We start from the raw sequence: 16,937 nt of genomic DNA, 5'->3' as shown, positions 1-16,937 counted from the left end.
GGTATTTGTGTAACGGCAAAAGTAACAGTGTTCATTTGCTTATGCCTGAGCTGCTTGTAGCTCGCTTGCTAGTCTGTTAGCTTGTGCTTTCAAACAAGGAGGGGCTGGATGATGCACTACACAGAGTGGGTCTTGCATTTCTTTCTCTTGGATAGCTGATAAATTGTTTTGGAAGGTGGAGGATGCAAGATGGTGGGTTGAACAAAGTTAAGCCCTCCAAAAGTTGTATGCAGCCATGAATTGCTAGCCTGAAAAAAACATGGCTGATTTGTGCTCCAAGTTGGTTAATTATTGTAGGGGAGAAGGTGAAGTTGAAATGAGGGTCTGTAATCTCCATGTAAGGTCAGCTTTGTTCTCCACATTCTAATACTGGTGTCCATTTCAGTTTCATTTGGGAGAATACTTGTGACCTCTTCTTCATGGTGCACGTGCATTGCCTTCAGAATAGCTTTAAAAAAAGCAGTATTAAGCTTAAGCTTTCAGTGGTTCTTTATTTCCACTCGCTGAGCCACAAAATCTAGATCCCTGTTGCCCAGGGGTGCCTGATGACCGACGAGACCTCTCAAGACCCTTGGCTGATCTCCAAGCCCCTGTTGTTGCCAGCGGTTTCCAGGTGTTGACCTTCTCTGCAGGTTCGATGTCGGATGGTGGAGCAGTGCTGTAGTCCATGACCTCCTCCAGTGCCCCAGGCGTGCCCTGCCGCTTATTTCATCTGCTGCTTTGGTTGTGCCACTGATGCTCAAGGAAATCCAGTCCTAACTGTTTAATTACTTCCCATAGGGATTGTGTCAAGGATAGCTGAATTTCAAGGCAAACAAACTAGGACAGCAAGTCGTAGGCTTTCTCGAGGAAAGCCTTTGGAATTTGTCAGCTCTCCTGCAGACCAGGGTGGGTGCTTCTGGGGCCCTCCTGTGCAGGAGTTGTCATCACTCTCCTCAGCAGGGAAGGCGAAACCCGCGTGTTCCAACAGAGAAAGCAAAGGTCCTCTTCTGCTCTGTGTGTCCCCTGGCTAGTTTGCCGAAGTGGTGAAAGAGCTTAGAGGAGAAGGAAGGGTGAAGGACGAGTCTTTTTTAGGGAGCTGAAGAAGAGCTGCTCTTGCTGGCTGTGGGCATCTGCGCATGGGAGTGACGCCTGTCCTGGCGCAGGTTGGTCTCCCGTGCAGTGACTGCGAGAGCAAAGGTCTGCAGAGGTGGGACACAAGCTTCTTCAGGCAGCAAGGTCCTGGGCCTCTTGGCTTAGGAAGAGTAAGCGGTGAAGTGCTAGCAGTGCCATCGACTGCTGCAGAAATGTCACCAAGAGAGATCTAGCCTGGTTCTAAGCTAGCTTGCTCAGGTCATGGCGAATCGTTCCTCAGTGGCTTGGAGTCCAGTCAAGCTACTTTGCCTTGTTTTACAGTGGGATGAAGGGACCTGTGCGGAGGTCTTTGGCGTGGAATGAACAGGGCTCAGAACAGACTGCTTATCGGCTTCCAGGCTACCGCTGTAGAGGATGTTGAACATTTTTGCCTATACCTCAGAGTTCAGACATAAGCTTTGTCTTAAATAACACTTTTGGTTTTGGAAATGCATTACTTAGCTAGTTGTTCAGTTATATTAATGGGTTTAATTTTTCTTACTTTGGGTAAGCCTTTTTATCTTTACATGTCTTGAATATTCCTATTAATTTTCTAATTTGGTTGTTTGTCATTTACAAGTGATTTAATGACTGCCAGCTAATTCTAACAATGATGTTTTTTCTCCGCTTCTGTTTAGAGAGAGGTGCCAAACCTGTTACTAATTTTGTGACGAATCTTTCTGCCTTATCAGGCTGGTATTCTATCTACACTTCTGCTATTGCCTTTATTGTAAGTTACCCCATTCCTCCAGGAGTAGTAAGAACTTTTAAAATGTATTATTTACTGAAATTCGTTGAAACTGCTATATCTGAGTAGGAGTTATGCTGCAGTTTAAGTCAAATCAAATAATGTAATTTCATCTAACACAAAAAACCAGTAGTTGTCACTTTCAGTTATATTTCAAAGCCACTTAAACTGTATATTTTGGGTTTATTGTAGGATAGTTTTGTAACTGTTAAAATAGCTTAGAATGATCTGGGCATTGTTCCCTCGTTTCTTGTTTCCTGTCTCCCAGTCCTGTAACTTGATGGTTACTTCAGCCTCTGGAAAATCTCTTGTTGTCTAGGGCTGCAATGCTGATAGTGGCTCTGTTTGATAAGAAGCTATCATTCACCGTGAACGCTCTTTGCCAGTCGTTAGGATCGTACTTACTGAGGAGAGACAAAATGCCTTGATTTAATGTGCAGACGTCTGGTCTGTGTGCTAAGTTCAAGCATTCGCGTGCCATGTGAGGAGGTTTGTGTGCCACAAAGTGACATAACTATTTAGTGGATTCTTGATTTGTTTTCCTTCTAACTGTTAATTGAATGGTCTAAATTCTTTTGGACACAGTATATATGAAATGTTTTGCTGTCGAAGGGAATTAATACCGATAGTTGTAGCTGAATGAACGTGTTTGGTGAAAATATCACACACTGTTTCATTAAAAGACCCATCCCTGTCAGTTATAGAGCCTTATTTGATGCTGCTTTGCATGGCACAGCTGAAGAAATACTGAGGAGGAGACTTCCCCCTCCCAGTGCCCTGTATCCGTTCCTTCTCCTAATCTACCAATTTTTCTCTCATCTCTCTTGACAAATCCATTCTTCAGATAGAAGCTGAAAGAAGGAACTTCAGCTGTTGCTCAGAAAGCTCTGGGACCTCGGAGCTGGAGCAGTGCTTCGTTTTGGGGCTGGGAGTAAAAAGCCTCATGTCTGTCATCAGGGAGGCTCTAGTCTCTGTATTTTGAGAAGTTGGGAAGGGGACAGAATACCTTTTGAAGCACTTTTTTGCTGTATTTGGTAAGAACGATCTGTTTTCCTGCAATCTGTTGAAGCCTGGTAAAAATTTGGCATTTAATTGACCTGAAATAACACAGCAGGAGTTTATCCTATTGCCCTGTAAGGGCTAGTTGTTATAACTCTGCTACTATACCATTGCTTCAGCTGATCTAGGTGAGGGCAGACCGTATCACAGTTATGTAGCTGATTCACAGACTTCAAGGTTTGCTTTTTTTTTTTCTGTACCTTCATGTATTTGCAGTGTTGGGAATATTCATTTTCTCGAGCAGCTGAGAACTATTGAAGTGTAATCTCTGGAGATTTAGTTCAATCTTACAGTTTCCACTTTACGTTCATGAATGCAGTGCTATTGTCTGTCATGGGGTGGCTAAAAAATTTATTAACTTCTGTGATCTGAGTTGTGTGATTCTGAACCCAACAGAACAATGGGAAACGGCATTTCATACAGCTCACTGTACCACAGTTTGTAATCCACATCTCTCTGTTTTTCTTCTTTTTTTTCTTCTTGATCTGCAGATTTACATGAATGCTGTATGGCATGGCTGGGCCATTCCGATGTTCTTCTTTTTAGCAATTTTGAGGTTGTCCCTAAATTACCTCATAGCCAGGTATTTACTTAAATAGTAGATTATTCTCTTGTAATGCTTTGCTTGGAAGCTGTTTTATTATTCTTGCACTGAGTTGTAAACTGTTACCTTTTCTAATGTTGTGAGTTACGTTTAACAAAGTGAAATTCAGACTCTGGTATCCTTAATTTCATTGCTCAATTTCTACGATTTTTGGCTAGTCTAAGGAATTATCTTTGTTTCCTGTGACTTAGGTCATCATAAATGATGCTGCATCTTCTCAGACAAATTCCACAACACTTCAAAGGTCTAAAAAAAAAAGTGTTCTGCAGTATTCAGAGTAGTTGGAGAACATCGCTTTAAATGCGTGAGGGATCGCTTAAACAATCTGGACGCCCACAAATCCATGGGCCCCGATGGAATGCACCCACGAGTGCTGTGGGGGGAGCTGGCGGATGTCATTGCTGAGCCACTCTCCATCATCTTTGAGAGGTCCTGGAGGACAGGAGAGGTGCCTGAGGACTGGAGAAAGGCCAGTGTCACTCCAGTCTTCAAAAAGGGCAAGAAGCCTCGAGGACCCAGGGAACTACAGGCCGGTCAGCCTCACCTCCATCCCAGGAAAAATGATGGAGCAGCTCATCCTGGAGGTCATCATCAAGCGAGTGGAGGAAAAGAAGGTTATCAGGAGTAGTCAGCATGGATTCACCAAGGGGAAACCATGCCTGACCAATCTGATAGCTTTCTACGATGGCATGACTGGCTGGGTAGATGAGGGGAGAGCCGTGGATGTTGTCTGTCTCAACTTCAGCAAGGCTTTTGACACTGTCTCCCATAACATCGTCCTAGGGAAGCTCAGGAAGTGTGGGCTGGATGAGTGGTCAGTGAGGTGGATTGAGTAGTGGGTGAATGGCAGAACTCAGAGGGTTGTCGTCAGCGGTGCTGAGTCTAGTTGGAGGCCGGTAACTAGTGGTGTCCCCCAGGGGTCAGTACTGGGCCCAGCCTTGTTCAACTTCTTCATCAACGACCTGGATGAAGAGTTAGAGTGCACCCTCAGCAAGTTTGCTGACGACACCAAACTGGGAGGAGTGGTAGATACACCAGAAGGCTGTGCTGCCATTCAGCGAGACCTGAACAGGCTGCAGAGTTGGGTGCAGAGGAACCTGATGAGGTTCAACAAGGGCAAGTGCAGGGTCCTGCACCTGGGGAGGAACAGCCCCATGCATCAGTACAGGCTTGGGGTGGACCTGCTGGAGAGCAGCTCTGCGGAGAGGGACCTGGGTGTCCTGGTGACGACAGGTTAACCATGAGGCAGCAGTGTGCCCTGGCTACCAAGAAAGCGAATGGGATCCTGGGATGCATTAGGAGGAGTGTGGGCAGCAGGTCGAGGGAGGTTGTCCTCCCCCCCTACTCTGCTCTAGTGAGGCCCCATGTGGAGTACTGTGTCCAGTTCTGGGCTCCCCAGTTCAAGAAAGATGAGGAGGTACTGGAGAGAGTCCAGCGGAGGACTACGAGGATGGTGAGGGGACTGGAGCATCTCTCCTATGAGGAGAGACTGAGGGAGCTGGGCTTGTTCAGCCTGAAGAAGAGAAGGCTGAGAGGGGACCTAATAAATGTTTATAAATATCTCAAGGGTGGGTGTCAGGAGGATGGGGCCAGACTCTTTTCAGTGGTGCCCAGTGGCAGGACAAGGGGCAACGGGCACAAACTGAAGCAGAGAAAGTTCCGTCTGAACATGAGGAAGATCTTCTTCCCTCTGAGGGTGACGGATCCCTGGAACAGGCTGCCCGGGGAGGTTGTGGAGTCTCCTTCTCTGGAGATATTCAAGACCCATCTGGACAAGGTCCTGTGCAGCCTGCTGTAGGTGACCTTGCTTCGGCAGGGGGTTGGACTAGATGACCCGCAGAGGTCCCTTCCAACCCCCACCATGCCGTGATTCTGTGATTCTGTAATATTGAACCCTGCTGCTTTTCCCTGGAGAGAATGTTCATCTAGGCCTAAAATTGCAGTTTTGCCTTTTTCAGTGGCCCTTGGCATACTTTATCCAAAGTATCTTCCATTTGTGTATTCGGTCTCTGTTAAAAATTGAGACTTTCTTTAAAAAAAACATTTTATGTATTGAGAGGATGTTTTAAAAATGCTATTTTAGGCCGATGGTGTTTTCCCCCTTGAAATGCTTAAAATGGTGAGGAGGATCGTAATGTGCATATTTGAAAATAATTTTCTGATTTCTTAAGTAATACTTGCTGTCTGGCACTCTAATTGAAAATTACCAGTGGCAAATAGGCTCCAGTATAAGTTGATATAATTTTATTCACATTTTTTCACATTATTGGTGCAAAAACCAAGAAAAAATGTCTGTGCACACAGTTCCCTTTTGTTGTAAAACCTGCAAGCACTGATTTTGCGTAGTATCTACGTAGCGCATAGAATTTTTTTCTTTAATGTATATACCCTTAAAGGTGTCTGTGGTTGGCAACTTGTGCTTATGTTGTTTTGTGGGTTCTCTGTTGATTTGGGGATTTTTTAAAATATTTTTTTTAACCCACAAGTGCTTGTTGCAATAAACTACTTTTTAAGCTCTTACAAATAATCCATGTTGGCAGGTGGAGAAGAAGTACTTGCTCTCTTTAACTATTTCCTTAACTTCTAGGGGTTGGAGAATACAGTGGAGCATTGTGCCTGAAGTTTCTGAACCCATGGTAGGTCTTTGGTTGGTTTGAGCTGTATGTCTGTGTTACAGGTTGCGCTTTCACAGCCTTCCTCTGTGTTTGTGTGGGTGGCTGTAAGAGAAGGGAAGAGGGAGGTGCAAAGAAAGACACCACGGCTTTTTTCTTTCTCTTTGAATTTGGAAATCTTCACTAAGAGCACTAGGTTTGGGTGTTTCACCGTAAAATACTCCGAACTTGAATGTCATTTCTGGAATAAATGTTAATACGCCAACTTGGGGCAAGTTAGAGCCTGTTGGATCTTCAAGAAGCCTTACATTCTGTTTTCTCTGTAATATTTTTGAAAGAAATATTTGTCTATCCTGCCTTAAGCAGGAAGTATTGGAAGTATTAATGTAAGATGGAGTTCTTTGAATTTCAAACCTGTTAGTAAGACTTAGCGAGGCCTTGCTTCCAGGATAATTTTAGCTGAGCTGAAAACTAATGGGTTGTCTCTTTCTTGTCTAAGGATCCCCCAAAAGAGGACCTGACGTTGTCTGAAAAGTTTCAGCTTGCTCTAGAGATGGCTCAGAAGGCGCAGGTACTGTGCTGCGCTTGGACCTCTTCAGCTGCCTCCTTAGAACAAGGAGGTTCATAGTGCAAGTGGTCAGAGTACTTTGTTCTGCAGCATGTGAAAACAAACACTTAAACAAGCGATGCTTTCCTTGCATAGGGATCTTTACGAGCAGTAGAGATGTCGGTGAGATGCCTAACTGGTCGAGGTTCTCCTGTCACTGCTCTGAGCAAGGTCTGAAGGGGAACAGAAGCAGCTTCTGGCGGTTTTTCCCCTAATATATGCAAACAAGCTTCTGAAAATGTAGATTAGGTGGTGAATCTTATCAGTGTACTGGAGTATTGGATCCATATCCCAAATCTGCTAGTCGCAAAACTGCTGCAAGTGACCCTTTTCCTTCAGCTGTCTGTGTAGCTGTGTTAAGGCAACAGTTTGCACAACATCTCTGAAATAATCTTCTTTAAACACCACCGCCCCCCACAGCCCTGAAATCTGCTGCTTGAGTTGGAGAGGGTGAGGGGAGGCTTTCTTCCAGGTCCACCAGTTTGGTGAGCTACCCTAGCAGCTGAGTGACTCCACCACCCGGTTGAAGTGCAGCCCTGTGCCGTGTCTAACAATGTGGCACTGCTGAAAGTAGCGTACCTTTCTCTTGCCAACTGTGTGCCCTCATCTTCTTCCTTCTGCTGGTGGTGGTGCCTATGTTTATATGAACACCCTTGGGAATTTATTGGGAAGATGAAGCTTACAAGTGCTGTGACAGCAAGAATCGGTTGGAGAAGATGTCTGACCCTCTTACTGCTGAGCGGGGGTCTGTTTGCATCAAGAGTTGTTGGAATTACGAGGAAACTAGTAACTCAAAGGGTATATCATGAACACCTGGTGGTGGTGTGTTTCTGAAGAAGCTGAGTCCAACACGTGATGAACTCGGTAACCACTTCCTGAGATGTCAGTGCTCAAAATGTGTGAAGAAAATTGCCGTTTTTTTAGCCACTGACAGAAGCTCTTAACTCTTAGATTGACAGCTTAATTTAAAATATTTGCGGTGATCTAAACACTTTCCAGTCATGACGGTAGGGTCAAATAGCTTCTTCACTTCTAAGAATTAATTGTGAGTTACAGAACAAGGTGTTAAATGAGGTGGAAGTTATCAAGTATTGCTATTCTGTTCTGTATTTACTCAGTTGTGAAGTACATAAATGGCTGAAATTTAGTTACAAAAAAAAATCACTTCCAGGAATTGCTTATTACCAGCAGAGTAAGGTAACTCTGATGGTTTCTATTATGTGGACAACAAAAGCAAAATAATGCAGGACTTGGTTTTAATTCTCTTGCTTCTTGTGCAGAATCTCTTTGGCAATATGGCAGACATACTGGAAAAAATTAAGAAGTGAGTGAGTCTTTTTTTCCTCTTAGAACAAGACTCGACCAATGTCTGGAATGCTAGCAATAAAATTTTGTTGGTTTTTTTTTTTTTTGTTTTCAGCTTGTTCATGTGGGTCCAGCCAGAAATAACACAGAAGCTCTACATTACTCTGTGGGCAGCCTTTATTGCATCCTGCTTCTTGCCCTACAGGATTATTGGACTTGGAATGGGTAAATGCAATAAGTAATTGATCTGTTACAGTCTAGACTTCATGCATGATCTTTCGAGGGAGAATTGTAGAGTTTAAGAAAGAAAACACGGCATTAAATCATGCAGTGTTTTAAAGTATTTTCATTGTGCTTGGCATCGTTTGTCTTGTGCATTTTGAAAACCATTTCTGGGTACCTAATATAATAGCAAAAAGCCTGGGTAATGCATTTGCTCCTTGAAGAAGGGAAGTTTATGATGAGCTGTTAGCAGAGGTCTTCAGACTGGCAGCTATAAGGCTTCCAAGAAGTCCTGTTTTTGGGGTTTTTTTAGCTCATATGGCCTTGCAGATTAAATATGTGGGACCACATAGAAGGCACAAAGATGACAGGGTTGGAAGGAAAGGAAGGGGCTAATGGGACTACTTGTAAAACGTGGAGGACAGGCTGGACAAGATGAACAGATTACTGTGGGTGAAGTTGCAGATGCTTGAAACTTTCAACTGAGAATTGGGAAACAAGGGTTTTCGCTACAGCATGAGACTGTCTTTTGTCTAAGACATGAATCGTCATCCTGTGAACTAAGAATTGTCATTTCTTTTAATTAAAGAAATGATAGGATCAACTGAGTATTACTTTTAGTGGCACTGCACTTCAAATTGTGTTAGCTCGAACATAAACGTAGGTTTGCTTGACATGGCAGTTGAATTAGATGTTTAAGGAATCATTTTTTTGACTCTGGCTCTTAGAGGTCTGAATAGCAGTCAGTAAAGTTTTGAGAGAATGTTTCAAACCCTGGCAGAATGCAAGGAAATACCTTGTAGAAGATCGGAGGACATAGTGGACTGGAAGATAGAGTTTAATGTAGTACATGAGAGCCCTCTGTTGCCATTAAAATTCTTGCAAGCAGCTGCAGAGTTTAATGTTCTGGTGTGTTTTCTGTTTTGGAAGTAATCAAGTTTTCAGAGTGCTTCTGGTGATAAGGAGTGTATGTTTGAAAGATTTTAATGTTGTGTTGCGTAATAAGAAGCTGTGTAAGTGGTGTAGAAGAACTGGGGATGGGGAGGAAGGAATCTGGGCAGGCGAGGAAAAGAAAAATAATTTCCTGCCTGTAGAAGAAGAATCAAAGTATTAAAACCAAGAGAATGGTTTAGCAGTATGATTGAAGATACTTACAGAATTTGGTTTCATTCATGAGCTTGTTAAAATATGATCAAAACAGTGATGTGCTTAATCCCCCTTCAACATGCCTACCAAAGTGATCTTTTTTTCAGGACTCTGTGCTGGAATCAAGTTTTTCCTTACTGATTTTATCTTCAAACGATGCCCCAGACTAAGGGCTAAGTATGACACTCCGTATATCATCTGGACAAGTCTCCTGACAGATCTTCAGCTCAAAGAAAGATCTAATGCTACAGTGTCAAGACGGGTAAGGCTAATAAATCTTTTCGTCCTTCTGTTCCCAACATCTGAAAATCAGATCCCTTTCTCCTTATGGCTTAAATTTTGCCAAATAGAGCAGGGTTTTAGTACTACTGTGCCTGACTTGATGACCTTGGCTTGTCTCCCTGGAAAGGATGCGCAGGACTGCATTATCTGCTTTCAGATCTCTTTGAAAACATGAACTTGGTCTCAATGATTTTAGACAAACATTCTTACCCCTTGAGAGATTTCTGGGAACCTCATAATATAAAGAATATATTTTCGTACAAAAAGGTAAAAACCAAATAGGTTTTTCTTTTTTTTTTTCCATAGAAAAGGCAGAGCCTAGAAGCATGTAGTGCCAGCATATGTGCATTTGCTTTGGTTTCTTCCCATTGAGCAGCATACAAGACACCATAAACCTAGACATGACACAGTATTCAGTGCCTATACCACCATTCTGAGCCTGTGACCTTAGGAGCAGTCCTGACAACAGTGTCTGGTGGATAAAGGTTGCTTGTCAGAAGCTGATGACAGCTCAAGTGGAAAGGAATGCCTCCAGGTATTCCTACCTCCAGGTTGTTGATGACGTTTGTAAAGAGTCAGGACTCTTCAGCAGTACAAATCCAGTCACTTCCGGTTAGATTTAAGGTTTATAATAATTGGATGCAATGCTTTCCGTTTAGTAATTGACCATAGGTTTTCTCAAGCCTGGGTGCTTATGGAGAAGTTAGCTGCTTCTTGCAAGGGTAGAGGAAACATCTGCCTGTGTTAGGAAGGACTGGAAGTAAGGGCAGAACTTTCTCACATCTTGAGCCGCCAGATGGGATGTGGTACTGCAGTTTAAACACCTTTTTTTAAATCAGGTAGGTAGGAAGCAGTGTAGCAGAGAGCAGGAATAATCCTCATTCCAGCACACAAAGCCTTAGACCTCTTGCACCGACCTTTTGTATGTTTGGGGCCATGGAGTTTGACCTGGTTATGACATATGCAGCCGAATAACTTGTCCAGGAATGACTTCCAAATATTTGTGTGATCCTTGCTTGCACACAGGTTGTTGGAGAAGCGATTATTTCCCTTGGTTCCAGGGGCTCGACCATTGGTAAGGGCCCAGCAGAGGGGCAGTAACTGACCCAAGAGTACAGTTAGTCAGCAACCATTTGCTTTCCATGTCAACTTTCTTTATTCTTTTCCCCCGAGGCATCGCTGTATTACAGTTACCCTAAAAGCTGGATGGTGAATACCCTCTGTCATGCCTGTGTCGTCAGTCTGGTTTTTATTGCAGTGTGCATGTTTTCATTTGCTGTGGATTTCTGCAGTTAGTGCTGAATCCTGCAAAGTGTCAACTGCTGCCAACTTAAGCGCAAAAAAAAGCAGCGGAGGCTGGCTGGCCTCCGGCAGCATCGGGCCTTGACGGAAGAAGGGCTTAGTCCTGAGCTTGCACGCTGACAGTTTGCCGGGTGTTTAACTGCATGTGTACGGTAGGACTAGGCACGGGGCTGTTAATGCTTCGATGACAGAAGCCAGCCTTTGGAATTGTGTGGTGCCCCGCCACGATGAGAAAGCAAACACGAGGAATCTTTCCAGGAGAACCTGTGTGTGCCGTCCTTCCAGAAGCAGGGCTTGTTTACTGGGGCCATCTGCAGTGGTTCAGGAGCTCTGTTTAAAAATAGATTTCACTCGAGTACTTTGGTTTTGAGAACTCCATGCTACCTTTGCCCCCCCCCCCCCCTTAAGGATGCTGACAGCCATTCTGGTTTTATTTCACTTGTCAACACTCTCAAAATTCATTGCATCTTCAAAGCAAAGGAAAGATCAACGGCTCTAACGCAGCCTGAGTAAATTGAACTGGTGTGCTCTAACCACTGATAACTCTTCTTTTTTTAGTTGCATTCATTGTGTGTAGTCTCCTGGTTTGTGAGCAAGATCTTGCAGTGTCACTCAGTTCATGTTTTCTTCTATGTATTATACTGTTAAATAGACTTCACTTTTTTCTTTTGTCACTGTCACATTTGTGTTTGTTTCTTTTCCTGCTAGCTGTCAGGGCATGAAAAGGTATGGATCGTAGCGTGGAAAACTTCCTTTCAGTTTTAGCGTTTGTATTCATAATGGGCTTATGCAGTTTTGTGTGGCATTTTCTTTGTTTGCTCTGTTTTTCTTTCTAAACTTACTTTGTGCAATAATATTGTGCTTGGTCTGTCTGTTGAAGACGAGCCAAGTACTGATAATATACTAACTGTTAGTAGTCCCACTAGTGTAGTAATTGGAGCTGTGTGCCGTGACTTAGCTGTATCTGATCGGATATACCCTTTGCTGTAGAAAAATGGTGTTTTAAGATAGGTGCATTTAGCACCATGTGCTTTCACCCCTGCAAAGGGTGTCCATCAAGGAAGGGGCAGCACTTTGAAAGGTGATCTTCTGATAGTGTAAATGTAACAAATGTAACATGTAGGGGATGTTATCACTTCAGGTGGTCAGAAACAAGTCTTGGTTCTTTGTGAATATTGGGATGGTTGCAAGACAAGAGACTCCTGAATAATCCCTTTAGGCCCTGGGCCTTGGGAGAACAGGTATGCAAACTACAGAGATAAGGAGGCTGCAGGATAATCTGAAGACCCCTGCTGAGAGACGCCAAACAAACATGTGCGATGGACATTACCATATATTAATGAATTCTCGGAAAAGCCATTACTATGATAAACATTTCTTGGAAATGTAATGAATATGTATGTTAACATAGCATAAATACCTAGTAACTGTGTCTCTTCGGTGCACACGTTTGGAGGAGAGATCCCCCGTGTGCCCGGCGCCGCAATAAAGAATACCTGCTTAATAGTCTGCCGACTATTGAGTCTTCAATTCTGGCTTTTCACGGCATCATTTCAGATAGCACGGCAGAGTTTTGTGCTATAGCAGTAGCGTAGTGCAGTAGTCCAAAGTTAACTTTATTGAAGTAGTTGATGAAAATTGTTGCATTACAGAGTTTGTTTGTTTTTTTTAGGAAGAGTAGTTAGCCAAGTTATTTTTAGGAGCGCAGCTTAAATGTTGCTGCTCAAATTTGGGAATCGTGTTTATTTTTCTGCAGCTCCAAGCAGCAGCATCCAGGAGTTACGTGGGCTCAAGCGCCCCAACCGGAATAAGCAAAGATGAAGACACGAGTCGTTTTCATACCACCAAGAGGGGAAATTTCCATGAAGTTTTCAACCTGTCGGAAAACGAGCGTCCTTTGGCAGGTATTATGCAACGGGAAGGCTACATGAGTAGAGTATTTTCTGAAGAGCCAAGGATAGTTTAAAGTTGAATTCCCTTTGTGTGCAACATAGTGGTATGAGCTTTTGATTGAAAAGACTTGCTTTAAATTAGGAAGAATGGAGATGATCTCTTTCATTGCCCATCCTTACAGTTCTTTGAAAGAATGCACAGCCTGGTGTGGCTTTTGTGGTAATGCAAATGGAGCAGTCAAGTTAAAGGGAATGATTGTGTGGGTGGCTTTTGTTTTGGTTTGTTGGGGTGTTTTGGGTTTTTTTAAACCGGTGTTAAAACAGGTGTTGCAATGTCTAAAAACGCCTCATTTAGGCTTTTATTTGTAAACACTTCTAGCTTTAGGTATCTAAACTTTAATTTTCAGTGTTTTCTGTGGTTTTATAAGGAAACTGTTGGGGGTAATGCCTGTCTTTCTCTCTTTCTTAAAGTAAGATTTCTTGTGTGACTCTTTTAGTGTGTGAAAACGGCTGGCGCTGCTGCTTGATTAACAGAGACAGGAAGATGCCTACCGACTACATCAGGAATGGAGTTCTTTATGTCACAGAAAAGTGAGTTGCTGCACTCCACGCAATTCTTAGGAGGGAAATGCAACAGATACTGAAAAATTTGAATCTAAAAGTAATCCTTTAGCGGTATTTTGAAACAAAAAATGCCTTTTCATGGTGCTTTAAAACCTCAGGGAAGCACCATAGGGGAGGGAGAGCTGAATCTAGGGTGTGGTAACACTTAACAAATGTGATTTTGCCTTGGAAAGGCTTGCATAGAAATGGAGAGTAGCTCTGTGTAGTCAGTTGTTAGAAGCTGTAGTTCTTGATGTGTATAACATACTGTCTCTCTCTATATATAAAAAAGAAACCTAAGAGCAAAGTATATTTTGAGACTTGTGGTCAGTGGTTATTTGGCAAATACTCTTAGTTTATTTTGTTAAGGCCAATTGAATGTGTAGCTTCCTTGAAGCAATGTGCAGCAAAAAGAAATTCAAGCCTTGGTTTCAAAACTAGTGCTTGATTTTTATGGGTTTTTTTTAATTCTTACTTATCCCTCAGCCTCCCAGGGCTGAATCACTGTCGTCACTACTGTTTGGGTCTCGCACTGAAATTCGTTTGGAATGTAATGAATGGAATTAAAGCTCATCTGTACGCCATGTCACCTAGTGATGGAGACCACTCTCCAGTGATTAGAAATCTGTGCTTTTGTCTGCACCACAATAACATGAAACTAACACAGTGTTTTCCGTTAATCTTCTTTTAGGATGGTAAAAGATTTATAAGCCTTTTGAGATTTGGTATTTCAACTGTTTAAGGATATACGTGCTTCCTGTGTCTTTAAAATGCCTGTCAGGTTTAACTGTTCAGTGCTGTAATATAAATACAAGATTTTTGTGTGCATGTGTGCGTACAGTATGTTCTGGGCTTTCAGACACGGTAGCCAGTTGCTAGAATTACAAATGTTTGCTCTAAATTAGAAGCCATAACTGAGTCGTGTATTGTGTGCTGCTTTCTTTTTTGGAAGCTGATTTTAGCCTGTGAGACTTCAAACTTCAGAAGTGACAGGAGGGATATGGAGAGCTTTGTTTTAGAATACTGTATCAAAATGAACATTCTTTTTCCTTGTCTGCAGTTACTTGTGCTTTGAAAGCTCCAAGTCCGGCTCATCTAAAAGAAATAAAGTTATAAAGCTAACGGATATAACAGATATTCAGAAGGTATGTCTGTTTTGTGTTGCAAATAGGGGACAAAGCTGGTGTTCTGTTCAGCTACTCATGTTTTGCTTTTCTGCTGACGTTATTTTGAGGAAGAAAAAAAAATACGCATGCCATTCATATTTTTTAGAAGTAAAATGTAATTCTTTGATCAAGAACATTTCCCAGAACTGCTTGTTTAGCCGTCTGGACGCACCACAAGTGATCTCCCTAGGAGCACAAAAACAAAGTAGTTTACTAATCGCTTACACTCCTGAATTATTTTGAAATGAAAGTTAATGTTGTTTCTTAACTCCTGCATTGACTAGAGCTGTGTGGGCTTTAAGATGATTTACTGTTAGCAGGAATTTGTAATCCTGACTTCAGTTTGGGTGTTGATGTCGGTAGATGCACCATCTTAAAAGTAGCTGCCTCAGGGGAAAGAGGGATGATTATTGTCAGTGGAGAAAGGTAAATCATTAGAATGGCCAGACTGGATCTGGCTGGAGTTTCATCTAGGTGGGGTCCCATCACTAACAGAAGCAAGAAGTGGCTGATTGGAAGCACGGCAAGTACAGTGTGGTGCTTCCTCTGGCTGAGTTTTGTCAGCCTGCAGTCACCGATGGCTTTATTGTGCCTTGCATCACTCTGTATGGCGTTTAATGTCACTTTTTGTTACCCTCTCTGAACTTGTCCTACTCTTAAACACAGACACCCCTCTTTCTGCTACGCCCTGTGGCCAGGAGTGCCTCAGATTAAATCATGCTGTGCAAAGAAATACCTCAGCCCAGTGTCTGCTGCTTAAGTACCTCCAGATTTTCAAACAAATTCCTTCTGTTTATATCGCATGTGTGTAAAGCAGGCTACTTACACGTAACTTCAACATTCCGATTGGAATTAATAATTCATATTGATGGATTTTAAACATCATACTTGAAGTAATGCTGGCTCTTTATTTAGTAGGTCTTCACTGCCATAAAGGTCCTTTTGCATCTGTGTAGATTTTTGAAGGAAGATGAGACAGGGATCATGCAGCCAACATAAAAATATGCTGTGACTGGGTTGGTTTGGGGGTGGGAAACACAGGCCAGACTCGGGGTGTCTTCCCACTGGGGGATGTTCCCCAGTTCAGCCAACTGCATTCCTTCTTAGTGTTACAGACTTTCTCTAAAAAAAAACCCAGACCCAACAACCTATATATACCCTGTTTGTCTGTTTAATTTTGAAAAATATGCTTTTTCTGGTCTGCTTGGTGGTTCTTTAAGCAGTGGCTGAATGTTACTTCTAGGGAAGCCTCTAGGTGATACCCAGAGGCACGCTCCCACGTAGGTGTAGACGTGTAGCACCAGGGTGTCCTGCCGGTGGGGTCCCCTGTGTCGTGGCTGCACCAGCTCCTGGCACCACAGCCGTACCGATGTGCTCGGGTCGGGGCCGGGTGCCACGGTGCGTGGGAGGAAGAGGAGAGGCAGGTTCATGCTGTACGGGCGATGCTGTGCCCAGTGGCCCCGGGGTCCCTCTTGTTGTTTGTGACTGACATGTGCCGGTTGTGTCTGGGGGGATGTACCAGTGTCGAGGTGTGTAACCTTCTCAGCGCCTGTTGCAGTTCTTCGGTACATAAGATAAATGTGGTCTGTGGTTTTTTTTTTCTTTTAGTATAAAGTGTTCTCTGTTCTCCCGGGATCAGGGATGGGTATTGCTGTATCGACACCATCTACACAAAAGGTAAGGAGCTGGCCGTGTGTCTGTTGCTGTGCTGGACTTCATGCCGTTTGTGTCTTCTTTCTCTGGCTAGCACCAACATAAAGGCTTTTTTTTCCTTATGCCAGTGCTTGGGTTTTGTTGTTTTGGTTCTTTTCTCTCTTTTTTTTTTTTTTTTTTTTAATTCAGTTGTCTATTAGTCATTATATTTGGCTTCAGAACTTTAATTTAAACCTTTAGCTTGTCGTGCTGCATCTGGACTGTTTTACTCTGACACTTCAGAAAGGCTTGCCCCGAAGTTTCACTGACCGTTGCCCCGCATGCTTCATCGGGAGCATGAGGGCTGCTCTGCTGTGCAGTCTGGGGTGAAAAGCTGATGGCTTGAGAGTGTCTGTGGGTGAGGAGGAAGGGCCTGGCCCTCAGATGCAGTTTTCCTGTTTCAGTCTTACAGTGTAAAAGATTTAAGCTTCTCTAAGTCTCAAATACCCTTTGGGCAACTGAAGCTTTTCTTAACATATGACTGAACCTTCTTTTAAACTGATCACCTGTAAATAACTTTTCTCCAAGTCACGCAACCGTTGTACCAGATTTTCTGCTCGTTGTTTGATATTGAGAAGTACTTC

General features: G+C 43.1%; 1 protein-coding gene across 1 annotated transcript in view; it reads left to right on the top strand.

Moving 5' to 3' along the window:
* Positions 1–16,459, top strand: part of LOC142362326 (GRAM domain-containing protein 4-like) — a 58,091-nt gene extending 41,632 nt beyond the window's left edge. The window contains exons 8-20 of the mRNA XM_075429561.1: positions 1,752–1,843; positions 3,412–3,503; positions 6,112–6,160; positions 6,636–6,707; positions 8,024–8,067; positions 8,164–8,273; positions 9,524–9,678; positions 10,872–10,907; positions 11,709–11,726; positions 12,757–12,904; positions 13,390–13,483; positions 14,556–14,640; positions 16,270–16,459. Coding sequence (XP_075285676.1) covers positions 1,752–1,843; positions 3,412–3,503; positions 6,112–6,160; positions 6,636–6,707; positions 8,024–8,067; positions 8,164–8,273; positions 9,524–9,678; positions 10,872–10,907; positions 11,709–11,726; positions 12,757–12,904; positions 13,390–13,483; positions 14,556–14,640; positions 16,270–16,419 — 1,145 coding nt within the window. The 3' untranslated portion in view covers positions 16,420–16,459. The remainder of the gene's footprint in view (positions 1–1,751; positions 1,844–3,411; positions 3,504–6,111; positions 6,161–6,635; positions 6,708–8,023; positions 8,068–8,163; positions 8,274–9,523; positions 9,679–10,871; positions 10,908–11,708; positions 11,727–12,756; positions 12,905–13,389; positions 13,484–14,555; positions 14,641–16,269) is intronic.
* Positions 16,460–16,937: the final 478 nt, after the last annotated feature.

This window comes from Opisthocomus hoazin, chromosome 8 (genome assembly GCF_030867145.1).
Source record: "Opisthocomus hoazin isolate bOpiHoa1 chromosome 8, bOpiHoa1.hap1, whole genome shotgun sequence".
Lineage (NCBI taxonomy): Eukaryota > Metazoa > Chordata > Aves > Opisthocomiformes > Opisthocomidae > Opisthocomus > Opisthocomus hoazin.
Note: the sequence above shows the minus strand (reverse complement) of the source record. Positions and strands in the feature narration are given on the sequence as shown.